The following is an 18,430-nucleotide window of genomic DNA, read 5'->3' as shown; positions in this document are numbered from 1 at the left end:
TGGTAACCGTGATAACTGGTAACCTGGTAACCGTGATAACTGGTAACCTGGTAACCATGATAACGTGTAACCTGATAACCGTGATAACTGGTAACCTGGTAACCGTGATAACTGGTAACCTGATAACCGTGATAACTGGTAACCTGGTAACCGTGATAACTGGTAACTTAGTAACGTGGTAAAACCAACATGGTAAACCATTGACTGTCTATTTTGTGACCAGGGAAACATGATCTACACCATTCTGTTCAGATGTACACACCGCCTAATAAGATATTGATAGATGGGGCTGTTCACCCAACTTCCATGTGATGAAGATGTAGCGGTGAAGTTATAACTTTGTTAATCACCAGAATGTTCATCCAGGTTATACAGCAGGTATCTGGTATGTGTTGTTCAATTTTTATATTACCAATTAACCATATTACTGGACTATTTATAAATATCTCCGGGATTTCGACGCGGGATCATATTATCACTCAGCCCGGCCCGCTGTTAGATAAACATCTCAAGGTGATATCATCCCGCCCCGGAAATTTGTATAAACCCGGCCCGCTTTTTAGTCGTAACTGATGTTTATCATTCAATTCTCCTACTTACAATAATCAATGATACTGCTGATTAGAACTCGATAATAGTAGAACAGTTAGACGCGCGATCACGTGGGCGCGTCACGTGCGTACCACGTGCCACCAATAGCATACGCCGAGTCTATACCACGTGACACCAAAGCGCACCACGTGATATGAAACATCGTAACCGTCCACTTCTTTTACACGCAAATTCCTGGGAACGTTGCCAAAGCAGCTAATTCTTGGAATTTCTCCAACGCGTGGCGTGAGAAGTTGGCGACTAGCCAGCTACCCTTGTCCGTGCCCTAAAAATAGTATTGTTTTGCTTGCTCTCCTTCCAGCTCTTGTTCCTGCTAACGTTCAAGCTATTGCTCCACTATGACAGATCGGTTTGACATTCAGATTGATGAACTGCTTTCCAATCGTGTTCCGGACAGTACAGTTAGAGTCAACAACTGGGCTCTAAACGTTATCGTATCACTTGTTATCACCATCACAAACAGAAATGAAAATATTACTAAAATCAGACCCGTATTCCGAAATAAAAACTATTTTATCACTAGCTCTTCTAAAGTATAAATCCCTTGTCGAAATCGCCGGAGATAATTATAATCCATAAACACTTCACGCTCAGGGCTAAATAAATGTAATCCCTCAGCTGGCGCTTCGGGATTACATATTAACACAAAACTCGTGCGCTGCGCGCACTCGTATGTGTTTATCAGATCATCCCGCTAGCGCGGGATGATCTGTTATATAAACCCTTTGCGTGGCGGGTTTATGTTATTATAGCTAGGTTACTACCAATATCGTACAGTTTGGTGCGTGGGTAGTCAATCAGAACCAAGCATGAACCAAGCATGATCAATGATCAATGTGCAGTTGTTGAATCGCTTGACCTCACGAAGTTGTATTGGGCTTTACAAATGCCGACTGCTTTTTCCTCAGACTGAAGATTTTGTTCCCTTTCACAGAATAAGATTTAATTATGGTATCGACGACAAGAACTTTAGTAAAGTTGAGCTTCAGGCATGACCTCACCTTGATCTTCTGGAGCGAAATTGGCGACGGAAATTAAGATATTCTCATTAAGTGATTAATTGCCACTAATTAATTGCCACTGCCACACTAACACTCAGTCACTCACTTATCCTTTCACAGTATTCAGTAATACAAACCAATAGATTACCGATATAATGTAGAAGCAGCAAATGCAGCCTATTTTAGCGCCTGTTTACCTGCAGTTAATTAGATTATTATCTATACATCAGACCTATCCTCAATGCTACCATGCTTAATATTGCAATGTTGCAATTGTATTTATTTACGTGGGATTGATATTGCATTTCTTAATTATCTCCCTATTCGAAGATTTTGATTTGACGATATTACGACGAAAAGTTTGAAAGCTGCCGAGAAGTCCCAATTTAAAAAAATGTTTGTTAATTGGTGATGCCATTGGCCATTCGTGTTAATATGACAATTATAATTTTAGCGATAGTAGTACAATTTTTTGTGACGTTATTTTTACAGTTTCGTTTCAAATGACCGACCGTTTTTTCTTCAACTGTCAGTGTCACTAATGTCGAAATTTCTTGCTTCTGTTTCAACAAATCTGAGAACCAAATTTAGTTATTTTTTGTCGTTTTAATTTAATTGATTGTCGTCACAGTTAAATAATTTGCTTGGACTCCATAAAGGCTTTAAAATTGGACCATCATTTCTATTGTAAATTTGACAAGCTATTTACTTGCATGAAAGTAAATCGAAAAAATGAAGACTTAGATAGGCTTCTGTTCGATATAAAAGGCCATTACCTCCTTCATTTGTCCCTGATTCAATTTGGGTGGGGTCCATAAGCATTAGGCCTCGTATTATTGAATTTCTAAGGCTGTATCACGCCTCTCTACTTCTCTAAAAAACGAGCATTGTTCCTTTTAGATACCAACTATAGTAACATAACACAATTTCTGAAGGTGAATTAAAAATACCCTTCAAATTTACAGCGTTCTATGGTAGCATAATGTTGGCGCTGCTTAAGTTACAACACACTGTGATCCTTCATTTTGCAGTACTCTCATCCCCAGTGATGATTTTATACATTACCATCTAGAAAAAGAAGACATCTGGTACAAGACCTACAAGATGTTTCAGAGATTCTGAAATGCCATGATTGCTGATTAGTTGATTGTTTAGTGGTGATTGTCCATCCCCACGGTCGTTGGGTCTACTAACAGAGTTACTTGTAAGGTCTCGTGTACTGTGTAGCGTGTTGTGTGGCTAACTAAACAGGTTATACCTGTGTTGATCCTACTCACTGCATACCACCCTTCGGAGTAATGAAGACAACTTGTGGGCTTCCAACTGGAGTTTTGTCAGCATGTGATTTAAATAGACTTGCTGATAGGTTAACTTGAACTTCGTTGCGAGGGAAAGCAGGATTTTTGTCTCCAGTTCAGCTGGGCTTATAATTGGAAAATATATTTCTTTGCGGCTCAATTTCCAGATTTCATCAATCACTCCCGTGGGACATATGATTCATAAAATCCATTTAATTATGGTTCGGTTTAATCAAATTTGGTGACCTCAAGTGTTGTCGGGTCTTAGTTACGTTATTTACAAATTATGATGTGTACTTTGTAGGCCACTATCGAACGACATTCATAAAATATTGGCTCGAATTTGAGTTTTAGATTTTCAACGGCTTTAAGTTTGCTGTCAAAGGTTTCTGATCTTATTTTTTCTTGTCCTGAGCTTTGTAACTCGAGCCAAAAATTCAAACATAGGGTCAGCATAGTAAGGGTCGACGAGGCAGAACAAAAATGATTTTACAATTTAATCTCACATTAGTGAAAAGCTAGAGCCGGTCCACCATGGTCCTTCTCAACAACGGAACAACTGTCCACATCGTGGAGTACCTGGAGAACTCCCTGGGTAGACACAGCAACAGATCTCTAGAGGAGATGGTTCTCCTCTCCGTAGGGATGAGTCTTTATACTATCCTGGGAGTCTTGGGTGAGTTTGTTTCTGGAGTATTTGATCTGAAGTATTCGATCTGGAGTATTCGATCTGGAGTATTTGATCTGGAGTATTCGATCTGAAGTATTCTATGTGGAACTTTTGAGCTGACGATATATATCTGGTTTGAAGATTTGTTATAAAGTTAGGAGCAGATAAAGAGTCAGCTTTTGTAAAGCTGTGAGTTTTAAAAGTCATAATGCTATAGAAAATTATCTCTTTCTGAGATAAAATCAAAATGATTAATGAACCTTACTACCCAGGAAATGGGTTGGTACTGATGGCGCTGATCACACAAAGACGATGGGCAGGTCTAGACTCGGTCATGCTCATCTTTATCTTCAACCTGACCTCCTGTGATTTCCTTATCTGTTTGATAACATTTCCTGCTACTGCTATCAGCAGTGCTGTCGATAAGTGGATTCTGGGATCCACATTTTGCTGGTTTGTTTTACTTCAGGTTCTTTTTGTTTTGAAAATATTCTTTGAAATTGAAGGGCTTTACTGATCACTCATGAAGTGCTGACTAGATATTTTCCGTTTTTGCTATAAAAGTTTGATCATTTGCCAAAAGATCATTTTCAATTTTTATTATCAGAAAATGCTCTTTTTCAGGGTTGTAGCAGTTTGTGCAACGTATCTGCGGATAGCAGCAATCTTATTTATGACCATGATCTGCATTCATCGTGTCATAGTAATCATGTACCCGTTTGACGATGTGAGTCATTATACTTTTAGCACCATAGTTTGGATTTTTAGGTTACTACATGTACTTGTTCTTGAAAAGGTCTCCTCCTAGTCGTTGGAGTGACCAGTACCACGCAGTAACTCCTTTTTCCGATGTATGAGGTAAAGCGTCATATAATAAATCAATAAGTCAGGGTTAAAATGAACTAATACTGTTTGAAACTAGACTGTTTGAAACATTTCAGTTGTCAAGTTTCCTCAAATAAGTATGATTTAACCATGGTAATTTATGCATGTCACATAATAATTAAACGAAGGCTTGTCAACGATTTTATCAATTCGCAATGCCTCAAAGAATTGAATTTCAAATATTATGTTCCAAATAAATAATCAATAATCATGCGTTTTACAGGTGATAACAGACTCACGAGGAAAGGTAGCATGTGTGTTCATCTGGATAGTTTCGTTAGCACCGCAAATATTCCCCTTCTTTGGGTACAATCCCTTCCACTACGACCCGATACGGGCTCTGTGTATTGCCGGTAAGAAATTACGTCTCAAAAACATATGTTCCAACGTTGAGCTTCTCCTTTTCCCACCCCAAGTCTTAACTCAAATAATGTTCGTTATTTCATGACTTACTTTCAGATCTACACACTGATAACGCAACAATAAGTGTGTCAAGCATAGCTGCTATTATCTACGTAGCCATACCTATGTTACTCATAACTCTTATCTATTCTAAGATACTCTACATCGCCATATCAAGCAGACGCAAAAGGTTTGATTTAAGATTAAATTGAATGCTTTTCTTACTTCTCCACAAATGTTTTATGTCACAAACGTATATTTTACTTGGCTGAATTTCATAAAACTGCTTATTTCTTATGCAAAATAGGTTAATGGATGAGAGTCTAAACTTTTCTCTAGAAGCGTAATTGTGTTTTCTTTCAGGCTGAATATAGGCCTTTTTAATTGTGTTTTCTTTCAGGCTGAATATAGGCCAGGTATCGAGCGGAAGGACCAGTAAACCGGGTAGTAAAGCCATCATCACGACACTCATACTGGTGGGGAGCTTCATTCTGTGTTTCCTTCCTTTCCTTGTTATCACTGGGGTCAATCAGGCTACTAACAGTGAGTTGGAATTATATTTTTAGCTATCGGTGTCAGATTAAAATAATTATCGAAAGAGTGTTCAATGGCATATTGTGATTCAATGTTATCGCTAGTAGTGAATTTTGGTTAAAAATTCGAGTTAAATTCAACATGGTTTTGGAATCTTAGGTAAGAAACAAAGTCTGTTATGTCAAGTATGGGGCCGCAAAAATACCAAGCCAACCATGTCACCATTTCAAATCACCAGGAGTGCCACCAGAGTTTTTAGTGTATGGGGAGATGAGCTCGTCCCTTCATTGTCTTGTTAATCCGTTTCTACTCCTTTATGCGAACAAGATGCTCCGTGACCGGGCTGTCACACCCCTCATGAAAGCACTGAGATGAGATCAACAATAGAATTTGGAGTGAGATTGAGTTACAATGAGTTTTTGAGTGTTGCTAGTGAATAATATGATAAGCAGTGTTTCGGCAGCATGAAATCTTAAAATCATGAAAACAAGCTCTCTTCGGAATAAATGAACTGGACGGTCAAAGATTGTTTCCATTTACCACTTAGCAGCAATGTCATTCATATAACAATCTTATTCTTCGAATGCAAAGGAATGATTTTTGTTGTTTGTGTTTTGCGAGTTTTTGTATGACGATAATATGTTAAGTGGTATGAAAAAGTGCCACTGAATTTGTTCAAATGAAGTTAAGTTTGTCCTTTTTAGAGAAGGATAACGAATAATTATAAAGAAAAGGGTTGAAATAATGATGAGACGGAAACTTAACACTAAATATCTGCAGGTGTGACTGGAGGAATGATAATCTGGGGGGAGTTCAGCTCTTCTCTACACTGTGTCCTAAACCCCCTCATATACTTCCACACAAATCTAACATTCCGGAAATTCCTTCTGAGACCTTTCCGGGGGACTGTCTTGGAGAAGACAAAGTTCTTTACTAAATACAATGATACCGGGACGAACCGCCAACATTTGAATATTTCGAATGCTATAATTTTGCAGAAGAACCCCCGTTTAAGTGCAGCAGCTCGACCATCCTCCTCCCTTCCTAGAATCTCATTAACAAAGATCCATAACCTATCCCACATCAATGAGAACAGTGTGGTGAAATCTCAACCGATCAATAGGAAAGTTCTAGCACCGACCATTTCTTCCGTTACTGATAACACAATCTTATCTCAATCCGACTTGTACAGTGTACCTGATACAAACACAATCATGTCTCAGTCCGAGTTCAGTGTTGGGGATAACACGGTCATGTCCGAGTTTAGTGTCGTGAGTCATGACTATGAGGAGCTGTGGGAGACCAATAATGACTGTTTTGAGATAAGACAAAACACCATTTGATGTGAACCATGAGATGTTGATTGTTGACGAGATGCTTGTCTCAAATTTTGATGTTTTTCATTAGTGATATGTTTGAGACTGTCTACTTTCGGAAAACTTTGATACTCGTCACTAAAAAAACGCTTTTTAGTTCTTTTGTCGTGAATATGAAGTTTCAATTCATAATGTTTCTTTTTTATTGTAATTTACAAACTTTCATTGTATGTAAAACAATTTGAATTTTGATGGACATGTTCATTGTTGAAAATCTGTGTGCGTCATTTCTGCAGACAATTCGGTGCGCCCGAGTGGTGGTTCCTACAATAAAATATCAATACCTCCTCCGACTGCAGACAATGCCTTTCCTACCACTTAACTTGTTACTTTTTGTCGCTATTTTAAAAGAAATGAAGGAACCCAAGCACTAGCAGTGTACTTCATCTTTTAATTAATAATTATTGATAAAACAGTTAAAAAGAGCCCTACCTTAATTAACAATAAAAACAGTTAAAAAGAGCCCTACCTTAATTAACAATAAAAACAGTTAAAAACAGCCCTACCTTAATTAATAATAAAAACAGTTAAAAACAGCCCTACCTTGCGTAAGAACACCTACAGTAACGCTGTCACGTGATCAAACAGTAAAACTAGATTGCATGTTGTGTCTCCACACAGCTTGAGAGTCAGCACTTAAGATAAAACATATACCTACTGCTTATTTGAAATACTCCAAATTATAATGCAATTAGTTACATGAGAATACAAACTTTGGGTCCTAATTATTTGTGGATTTTAGATGACCGTTGCAGACCATGCTATATCTAATTAACATTTTAGTCAAACAAATTGTTATCTTTCTTAAATTGACAAGCGGAAAGTTAAAATATATTGTAATGTCGCATTAAATACACGTAATACGTATTATAGTACGCCCTAAATAACTGATCGTGATCCACGATCGTGGTCCGTGATACCTAGACCTATAAAGCACGGAACATGGTAATTTTGCTACCACTACTACTTCTAAGAAATCGGGTTCCCGCAAATATCAACCGGAAAAAGGTCAAATCAGATCATATTCGTAACTTGAAATCAGTAGATTGTTAATGTTATTCATATTGTTACAGCATAAGAAATTAGGGAAAATTTCTTTGTATTGCACTTTGCAGTTTGCAGGCAAATTTCGGAGAAACTTGGTATCTGAATGGCGCAGCTTTTGCTTCCGGGAATTACCTAATATCTTGATCATATCGTGTGAATATCCCACAGAGAGGAGATCAATTTCCGTACACGTACTCCAGTTCGACACATACTCCAGTTCGACACATACTGGCACGGCGTAAAAGCGGAACCTGCTCCATGCTCGCCAAGGAAGTTAACTTAATAAATTTCATGGAAACTTTCAAATCCTCTTTTGCTAAATAATTAAAAGGCTTCCCTGAAACTCAGCCCAGAAAAATATATATATATAAATATATTATAAGATCTAAGTGATTGTAAAACGTACTATTCTCCAGAATCGCATGCACACTTGTCATTAATCTGATTCTCAGAAATTGAGATTATCATTGGCCTACGTAAAACACCTCTTGTGCAGCGTGTGTCAAGAAAAATGTAAATAGAATGATCGCTATTCATTCTACTGTTGATATAGTTTCGTCAAAAAATCGGATTGTGTCAAAAATTTTCGCGATGAAAATGTCCGTATAGTCCGAGACTAAACGGAAATTCGTTGGCTTTTCGTGTTAAAAGCGATTTCTCGACGGTTATCACCTCTCTAGATGATGTTTAAAACATTTGGACTTCATAGCATTTTTGTACTAAATGCAAAGAAGGCGTTTTGGGCCACACCCTTTTCTAGGGTTTTGCGGTCACTCGAATTTTTGTATTTTGGTCCAGGAATAAGGTCGTAGAGACTATTCCAATACACCAAAATGTGCCCAATAACTATATATTGATTTACAACTTATAAAGCAACATATACCTTAAAATGCTTATTTTCGGAAATATGGCCGAAAAACGGTTACCGGCTTGACGCAGTTCATAATTATTTTATTTAAATGAGACTCAATAACACTACACGAATCCACCAGCAGTTCATAATGTCTGTGCTTTTTGGCATATCCGCCTAGTAGTCGGAGACCAACAGTTCTAAAAGGCCAATTCGTTAGCTTTTGATCGTGTTAAAAGCGATTTCTCGACGGTTATCACCTCTCTAGATGATCTTTAAAACATTTGGACTTCATTGTATTTTTGTACTAAATGCAATGAGGGCGTTTTGGGGCACACCCTTTTCTAGGGTTTTGAGGTCACTCGAATTTTTGTATTTTGGCCAAGGAAGGTCGTAGAGACTATTCCAATACACCAAAATGTGCTTAATAGCCATATTGATAATGATATACAACTTATAAAGCAACATATACCTTAAAATGCTTATTTTCGAAAATATGGCCGAAAAACGGTTTCCACGATTACTTACCACGATTACTTTAGATAAGATATACCAGCTTTCGGGGTTGCAAGACCCCAAAAGCAGGCAGAGCATCCTAAATCCTCATGCTACCGTCCGCGTCACGCTGACCATCTATGTCCAGCCTCTCTAGTCTCTACTCTCTATACAAAACAGCTAGTGGGCCCGAGATCCGACCCATGTCCCTACTCCTATATAGTGTCCCGTAAGTAAGAGATCGTTCACGTAAGCCAGATTTTGGTCATTTAGACCTCCTCCCGCACTAAAATCCACTTTACCCTAAGTTAAAGCTAAATTTGTGGACAATTTTAACATGTGTACGGTGGCTCAGACCCGCTATCGTTTTTTTTTATTTAACCGATGTCAAATCGTTTTTATTTCAATATTGAATTGGAATTTCATGGCTCAAATCCGCCATGCCGTTTTAAAATTGATTTTTTTTAACCGATGTCAAATCGTTTTAATTTTAATATTGATCAGTGATTGGAAGACGTACTATTCTCCAGAAGCGCAAATCACTAATCTGATTCTCAGAAATTCTGCTGTCAACCTAAAATACTGAGAAATCAGTAAAGAAAAGATAGGCGGGCTTGAGATTATCATTCGCCTGCGTAAAATGGAAATATAATTATCGCTATTCATTCTACTTTTGATATAGTTTCGTCAAAAATTCGGATTTTGTCAAAAATGTTCGCGATGAAAATCTCCGTAGTTAAGTAAGCTTATTTTTACTTAATCATGCTGAGGAAATTGAAGTCCATGATATAGTGGAATACTGTTAACTGACTTTGACTGTAGCAATTAAGACATGTTATAAAATCTTGGAATGTTTCCATTTCCTGATAGAACAGAACTAGAAGAAGCAAATCTTTGCATCAGACTTTGTCTTTTGCTACTCAAAATAAAAGTTCGGATCCAATTTAAATTTTGTTCACATCTTCATCAGTATACGAAAATATGCTATAGTGGCTTTTGCTAAAAGTCAAAGTGACACTTTTAATGCTTTAACTGCAGTTCCATTGCAGTTAAAGAATACTATAACTAATTTGATATCATCTTGAATCTTTATATCCCACTATCTCTGAGAAATCGTCATTCTTCCAAAATTGTATAATACTACGTTTGATGTCCCTGTTTTTACTTTTAGACCAGTTCATCAGATAATATAAAAGATATTATTACCTTATCGGACGTTATTTGAACGGATATTGCGTGAACGGGCATCATTTTGAACGGACATTAAAATTAAATATCAAATCAGGTGAACATGTTCCTGGACAAATCTCAGTTGGTTGTGGTCCTACTCTGTTCCGGTTTTGGATTAGTTTATGTTTCTACCTTTCTCCCGCTCAGCTTGCAACCTTTCGTAAGTACGATTCTATTTAAGTTATGGTTAGTTATTCATAAGATTAAGAATCAATTTCCAGATATTGGACTGATCAATTTTAAAGTGGTTAAATTTACATTTTTCGAAACGGCTCTTTGCGTGATGATAATTATTTTTGCTGGAATCATTTATTCAGTTATAAATCGGGTACAAGCCGGCAACTATTTTGTTATAATCTGATATTTTCTAAATTATTTCTAGACCTACAGTGTTATCGACTCATTGTCCGTTGGTGGGATCAGCTTGCAACAGATCACATATTTGACAGTTTACATCACACAAACAGGTTAGCACAGTTCCATGAAGACTTAGAGTTCCAAGAGTTTATAAAGATGCAGTCAAGTACATAAATGTAGTTGACTGCATCTAAATCTGAATTTATCTTATCAATAAATGATTCCAAATCGGAATACTTAATACTTAAAAACTTTGATAGTAATCAATATATTCATAAAGGCGTAGCTCCCTTGGTTCCCTTGCTGTTTAAGACGTTGTCCAAAGAGTTCATCTTCTCTGCTGGAATTGTTTTGTGTGGAGTACCGTTTCTGTCGTTGGTTCACATATTTCCTCCGAAAGTTCACATATTTTTTGGTAAGTTGGCAGAACTTTTCCCCGTTAATTTGAATATATGTGTCTACTATCTAACACCACAACATTTTTAGAGTCTTCCAAACAAAAAAATTACCAATAGCTGGTTATTTACTAACGTTATGTTTTTTAAATAAATTAGCTGACCCCAAGGAACTAACAAGTTCCATTTTCAGGTTTCTGTTTGGGGTCTGGCTATGCTCTAACCTTTCTCTCTTTGATCCACATAATCGTAGAGAAAAGTCAGGAGAAGACGAAGAAGAAGAATAAAGTGCTTACCTCTAATTTTGGAATATACTCCGTCTGCCTTGGGTTTGGGTTCACTCTTCACGGTTTCATGAAATTAATCTGTTTTCCTCGTCAGCAAGAAGAGGTGTGTACTTTTATTTAGGCATTCTGGGTCTAGTCCACTGTTTTCGAGATTCCATGAAGAAATTGTGAAAACGGTGGTCCGGCGACAATTAGCATTTCATTGTTAGTTATCGTCGACCAAGAAAGTAGATCATAGATCGTTCTAATGGATTATTTTGATGACACTTAACCTAACTGTTGATTTGTTGATATCATCTCATTAAAGTATTATGTGCTTGTGCTCATGACAAAGGGCGGAGCAGACCGTTTATCGATGACATGCACCTTCTAGCAAGCAACAGGTGATAGGAGCTTGTTTTATGAAAGTTAGATTTAATTTAAGAAGGTGGAAAGGAGTAATAAATTCTTAGCAATGTTAATCAAATTTACATTTCAGGTTTACAAGACACACCTTAACACGGCAAGCCTCGTACTTTTCATTTTGGGAGTAGCAATCCTCTCAACAAATGTCATCTTCAAGAAACTGGGATGGATAACAGTGACAGAAACTGATCAAGAAACAGAAACAGAAACTGATCTGGATCAAGGAACAGAAACCACCAGTTTGATGATAAAACGTCCGACAAGGATACCGATCGGGCTTAAAGACCAAATCCCTTTGGTGGTGATAATCCTTTATTTCGGACTAATCAGCAGCGTCATCTTCACACTATTCTCAACATGCTCATTCAGTTTAAACCTACAAGCTGAATCAGTCATAGCGTTCGGATTAGCATTCTCCGGGTTCAGCGTGTACGCAGCTGTAAAAGGCGGAGTATACGCCTCCTACTCAGCAATCCTTGCAACTCTCATGATAGCAGGATTCCTGGTGTTGGGACTTTCACTGCCCAGGAACTGTGTATCTGAGCACACCTTCATCACCGTCCAGAGCTTGCTTTTCTTGGTGCCCTTCTCAGGTTTGTTCCTGGGTGCCGGGTGTGGCCTGCTAACATGTGAGACCCTCTATTGTGTCTCTACGATATGGTCCAACGAGTTTAAATACACTTCCTTGGTGATTGCCCAGGGGTTGTGGTCATCTGTATGTTGTATTATCCCAGCGACAAGGCAACCTTTAAACCTGCTCATTTTCACCACGGTCTTTACTGTTCTCTACTGTTTTTCAGCTCTGATTCTTCACAGTAGAATTAGAGCAAGGTTGGTAAAAAAGCGTAGCTTAACTTACGGTAGTAGGGCAACTTATACTACATGGACTAGTCAGGCAAGCGCATCGACTTCGGCAAGAGAAGCTGAATATGATGTTCCTAGGGAGTCCTGCCCCAATTATTGAAATTCTGTGACCATTTCTTAATGGCCACTTTATCGAAGGATCTCAAGGAAGCAAGTGAAAAGGATCGAGAATAAATTTAAGACATTATCCTCACTCACAAGTTACAATCGATCTCAATAACATGAACATTGCGAATCGTCCGCTGGTCGATATCAGTTGACAATCGAATGTAGTCGAGGTAATAGCAGACATAACTTGTGCTGGAAACAAAAATTTTGCATTATCGTTAACGGTTTGAATTTAGATGTTTTTAAATTAATCTCTATTAACATTGAATTTGTACATTGAATTTGTATGTATAATATTGTATATTTGTTGATCGTCCTTAACGGGAGTTTTGATTGTTCGGTACTTTTCCTTTCATGAAACCATTATAGGGAACGTGTCATTTTAATGTGAGTTGGCAAATTATATGAGAACACTAAAATCCATGCGAGTTGGGTGACCCTTGGGCGTCAGAACCTCACACTGTGCTAAATAGGTACTACTTTACTAAATAGGTACTACTTTCCACTTTTCTAATCCTATCCGTCACTCAAAGTGACACGCTTTTGTGACATTTTGCTAACTGTGACCTTTAGGGCCGATTGGTTCATATAAGGAGTGGTTAAGCCTAAATGTTTAAGCAAAAGAATTCAAGATGACACTGAATTTTTGAAAACAAATTTCAAAAGATCATATGTTGACAGTATAAAATGAAACAAATGACCTTCACATTTCAATCCAAGAACATTGATACAATCATGTTATATTCAATGAGAAGCCACATATTTAGTTCAACTATAATAACGGACACAATGGACTCGAAATTTCACAAGAATCAAGATTATAATGTGGAATAAATCAGTAAATAGTGAGGGCTCAAAGCATTGTTTATGGTTTCTTCGTTACAACCCTATTTTCGTCACACATCGATATTCTCAGTTTCTTATATGAGTGATGAGTCTCCAGAAATTTACCATTCCATGTCCTTCTTCTAACAGATTTTCTTCTTCTAACGGATGTCTTGAAACAGGTAATCATAGACCAATCCCCGCTGTCGCACAGGGTTTTACATGCCCAGCTTCTCAGACCTTAGATCTGATGTGAGCAGAACTTCTGTAGGGAGTCACGAGTCTGCTCCTCTGTTTTCTCTTTTCTGTTTTCTTCACAAACAGGCTCGTCAGCAGGGATTTCAGTTTCTGCTTCTTTTCATCAGCTCCTCGGATTTTCTTCGCATCTGAAATAGTGATATGATGACTTCGGGTTTAATTTGATTAGTGAGCATGATAAAGTCTATGGGAATATCATACTGATTAGTCAATTATAGTACCTCTCGTGTGAGAACTACAAAATAATATAATTGATCGAGAGCCTTCAATGAAATCAATTAAATCCTAAATGAATGTGATCTCGTTTAACTGAATATTATTTTCTATTCACGTTGGTATCAACTAATCCAGACAGTTCCAGACTCTTTTTTATAACTCCTACCCTAATTAGTGACCAAGAGTATCACTACCTCGCGTAGATAGTGGCACTGTACTAGACCAGAGCTGTCAGTTACCGCTAACTGACCCCATTTAGGATCACATTTTCTAGTATTTTCAGGGGTCTTTGTCATATTGCCACGGTTGAGTGATTGGGATACCGGAAGTATTAACCCTCAGGCCTCTAAGTTGACAGTAGTGTAATGTAACATGCGGGAAAATTGAGCAGTAAAAGAGGGACAATAAAGAAAGTTGAGTATCAATGCTCGTAACAGTATGCACGGAACAATGACTCATAGGACAATGACCTCCTAGACAATTGTAATCATTAGTGCACCTCAATACTGACTCATGCAGAATAGCACACACATTCACCCTGAGGTGTCCGTGAGTAAAACTTCTTTGCAGAGCGACGTGTCGCAAGATTTACATTTTTCAGGAAATGTTAGAAGATGAGTGTTATCACCTGGCAATGTGATGCAAGTTCTTAGATCTGGTCTTAAACTTAAACTGGTCTATACTAGACCTGGTCTTGAACTTGAACTTCTTAGATCTGCTCTTAAACTAAAGCAAACTTTATTTTGAGTACCTTGTTTCTTCATTCTTACAAAAACCCGGAAACAGTAAACACACGTACATTCAAACAAAGTTCACAGAACGGCTCAACGTTAGATTTTATTTAAAGTACGTGATGAAGGGAGTGCTTTAACAAATTCAGGATATTTTTCAACTTTATGATCCATAAATGCCAAGGGGGTGTACGAAATCAACCCCTGCTCAACAACCATTGTTCATTTCACGCTGAGATTATCTTTTAGACTTTAGACTACACGTGTAAAGCTTATCAGTCTAGACCTTGTTATCTTTGTCTGCTCCGAGGAGCCGGTATAAGTGTATGATAAGAATAGGGGGCTCTAGCTTCAAAATAGCAAGATATAAAACCCGGAAGTTTTTAGTGAGCTTTCGTAATTGATCTGGGAGCATGTAGGGAGTTTGTGGGAGCATGCAGGGAGTTTGTGGGAGCATGCAGGGAGTTTGTGGGAGCATGCAGGGAGTTTGTGGGAGCATGCAGGGAGTTTGTGGGAGCATGCAGGGAGTTTGTGGCCAAACTCTCAAATTTCAAAAGGGGCGTGTTGAAAATTTCGTGGTCATAAAACCTAGGGGCGGTTTCCGACCTAGGAAGCTATAAATTTGTAATGACTTCAACGGCAAGGTTACAAGAATTTATGTTTTTTTTTAAATCTCGTTATACTCCTATGATATCAATTAAATTCATCTTACACCCTGGTCGTTATGACATAACATGATCATGTGATATTATGACAGGGAGCAGCATGCAGTTCTATCAGGGTGTTGTACCAATTACACATAACCCGAGACGCAATCTTGGCAATTAACCAGCTTTATCACAGGATCACAGTACGTTTATTTATATGGAATATGTGATAAAATTAAAAACGTGTTGGGTTTCTAAGAGAGTAGATCATGTGGGCTGGGGTTCTCGAAATGAAATAGTAAAACAGTTGGTCACCTCGCCCTGTCTACAACCCAAAATCAATGTTCAGTAATGCTACACAGTGACAAAATAGTGCTGCTGAGAGGCTTCTTACCAGAGTCTCAAACCAAATTAGATTATGATTTTGGTACACTATTATCTAGTGGGAATTATTCCATCTTTAACTCTGAAAGCCAGTTTTAAACTACCTTTAAGCCCCTTAATTGTTGTCTAATCGAGTCCAAGACCGTCTGCATCAAGGTGTATGCACAGAATTGACGGGTCACGAATTAAAGGGTTATAATAAAACTATGACGAGGATTTGAATTCTTACCGTGAAGTGTAAGATCTGGACCAAGTCCCTCCCTTTTCCTTTTAGTGTCCCTGATCAGATTCTGACCGGTTCCCACAGGGCTACTCTGAGCTGGACTTCTGTCACCTGAACATCCGGGTTTAAACTTCACAAACATACTTCACATGAACACCTGACCTCAGCTGTATGTCACACAGCTACACGAAAGCTAATTTCATTTTCACACAAAGCAATTAACACAAGGCAATTAACACATGGTAATTTGACGGTTGAACGGAAATGAGTTGTGAGTAAGTTCAAACTCAGATCAGCATGCGAAATGACGATTGAAATTTGATCACGTGACGAAACATGGTATCTAATAATTTGAAAATGCCACTGAGACTTGAAGATCGCAAATCGAACGAAACTGACCTGATCCGATCATGGAAGAGAACAAGTGAGGGTACTTTGCGAGTAGGCTGTTACACGAGTTGGAGAGGGAGACTTCCTCCTTCTCTTTCTTGGGATTGACACTATCCTGAAGGAAACGACAGTTATATTTCATGAACAATGAACATGTTAGATTTAAAGGATTAGATGATTCATTTCCATAGATATTCATTTAAACTATTTAAACTGTCCTTAAAAAATTGAACATACAATAAAGTAATCAATATAAATTAAGTAATTGCGAAGCTGTGTTACCTGAGTTGCGTCGATGAGACGGGAGCATGAGGGATAAGATGAGGGGTAGGATTCTTCGTCAGAATAGCTTTCGGGGGTGAGGTCTGCACTGTGCTTGCTACATTCCGTATCCAGGATGAAGGTCAACAATCCGATCTGTAGGGGAGGTTAAATTAAAACAATTTTATTAGGAATTAAAACAGAAGAGATCCACAAAAAAGCCATGAACTTTATGATGTTTTCTTGGATTAGACTTTGCCGTTTGGGTGCAGGGATATTATCGGTAGATCAAAATCAAAACGGGATTTAATAAAGAGCTGTATAAACAAAAACATTGGTTTCAATATTAATCACAAACCTGATCTTTAGCTTTTGATCTGTTATGAACGGGAGAAGTATAAGACAGCGAGCATCCAGACTCAAACAGTCTCCTCCCAGCTATCCTCACAACACACTCATCTCTCCCAGCTATCCTCACAACACACTCATCTTCCTCAAGTAGTGGTCCAGCTTTATCCTCGAGGTAAGATTGATCAGATGTCCTGGTGAGTTTGATTCTTATCGGGCTGGGACAGTGAGGAGTTGAAGCGGGTGTACCCAGGCAGAGGGGAATAGGTCGAGTTGGAGAAGAACAGAATAGCGGGGACGGGAACTGACGAAGAGGGCCGGTCCTGGGTGCACAATCAGATCGAGGGGTTCCAACTCTCCGAGAAGGAGTGGATGATCTGCGGGGCATGTCAGGAGTAATTCTGCAACAGGATGTCTTCATTCTATTGAAGGAAGGTGTTTGGGGAGAATCAACACGGAATCTGGTGAATCTTCTGGCGGGGCTCCTCAAAATACTCGGAACAGAAAGATCAGGCAATATCAACAAAACTGGTCCATCTGATATATCAAAGTTCATCCTGCTGTCTCCAGAGGTGTCTGACCGGGACGAATCCCAATGAATGCGGGACATACTGGGAGACAAACTCCCGGAACTGAAATCAACTGAAGCCATAACAAATCCAAGAACTTTCAAACTGAATCTATAACTAACGGTAAAACACTTCAGTAGGTAATCGATTAGAGCTAAGTAAGAAGTGAGAGGGTTCAGCAGCTTAAGAGGGGAATAACGCGTGTACACTCTTCTCCAGTGACGTGCACACTATCACGTGACCACGTGACCACGCTCGTCCAATTAGGGAGCTGGAGGGAGAAGTCAACCAATCAGAGCTCAGGTCAGGGTGGAGGTGGTAGACGGTGACCAATCACTGAGCTGTGCGTGATTAAGTGACGAATATTGATGGTAAGGTTAGAAACTGTATCTAAGTGGGCTGAGACGAAATTGCAATGAGCTAGTTTTATCGAGACCCGTTACCGTAGATTGGGGTAAAATCGCCGTGTCGGGGAACTTCGCCACTATTTTTCAAATAATCATTTTACTGTGTTGAATTGTTAGGAGATCGAGTTTTTGTATAGTATTGTGTTGAACAAATGGTTATAAAGGTATTCCTATTCAAAAATAAACGTTTACGATGTTAATTAAACTCAGGCAACATGAAATAATGCAATAAAGTGGCTAAAATTTCCTGCTTGCATATTTCCCATATTTTACAATTATATCCTTAATAAATTCTGTGTGACATCATTAGCATATGTCCTGTTCATTTAAGGGCGAATTTAGTTAGCCATGATGC

At 38.4% G+C, this 18,430-nt stretch overlaps 2 protein-coding genes across 2 annotated transcripts; one reads left to right on the top strand and one right to left on the bottom strand.

The window, feature by feature from the left end:
• The first annotated feature begins 3,084 nt into the window (after positions 1–3,084).
• LOC134818029 (alpha-1A adrenergic receptor-like) lies at positions 3,085–7,069 on the top strand. Its single transcript, XM_063827440.1, has 7 exons — positions 3,085–3,587; positions 3,854–4,034; positions 4,206–4,308; positions 4,690–4,819; positions 4,926–5,058; positions 5,269–5,411; positions 6,183–7,069. The coding sequence occupies exons 1-7, from the start codon at positions 3,446–3,448 to the stop codon at positions 6,743–6,745; spliced, it is 1,395 nt and encodes a 464-aa protein (XP_063683510.1). The 5' UTR covers positions 3,085–3,445; the 3' UTR covers positions 6,746–7,069.
• Positions 7,070–13,464: 6,395 nt separating this feature from the next.
• LOC134818106 (uncharacterized) lies at positions 13,465–17,879 on the bottom strand. The gene is made up of 5 exons (XM_063827525.1): positions 17,110–17,879; positions 16,773–16,907; positions 16,500–16,605; positions 16,107–16,211; positions 13,465–14,027 (listed from the first exon to the last, which is right to left on the bottom strand). The coding sequence occupies exons 1-5, from the start codon at positions 17,749–17,751 to the stop codon at positions 13,876–13,878; spliced, it is 1,140 nt and encodes a 379-aa protein (XP_063683595.1). The 5' UTR covers positions 17,752–17,879; the 3' UTR covers positions 13,465–13,875.
• Positions 17,880–18,430: the final 551 nt, after the last annotated feature.

Source organism: Bolinopsis microptera, chromosome 7 (assembly GCF_026151205.1).
Source record: "Bolinopsis microptera isolate Bmic1 chromosome 7, MBARI_Bmic_1.0, whole genome shotgun sequence".
Classification (NCBI taxonomy): domain Eukaryota; kingdom Metazoa; phylum Ctenophora; class Tentaculata; order Lobata; family Bolinopsidae; genus Bolinopsis; species Bolinopsis microptera.
The sequence above is the reverse complement of the archived record's forward strand: the minus strand, read 5'-3'. Positions and strand labels throughout refer to the sequence as shown.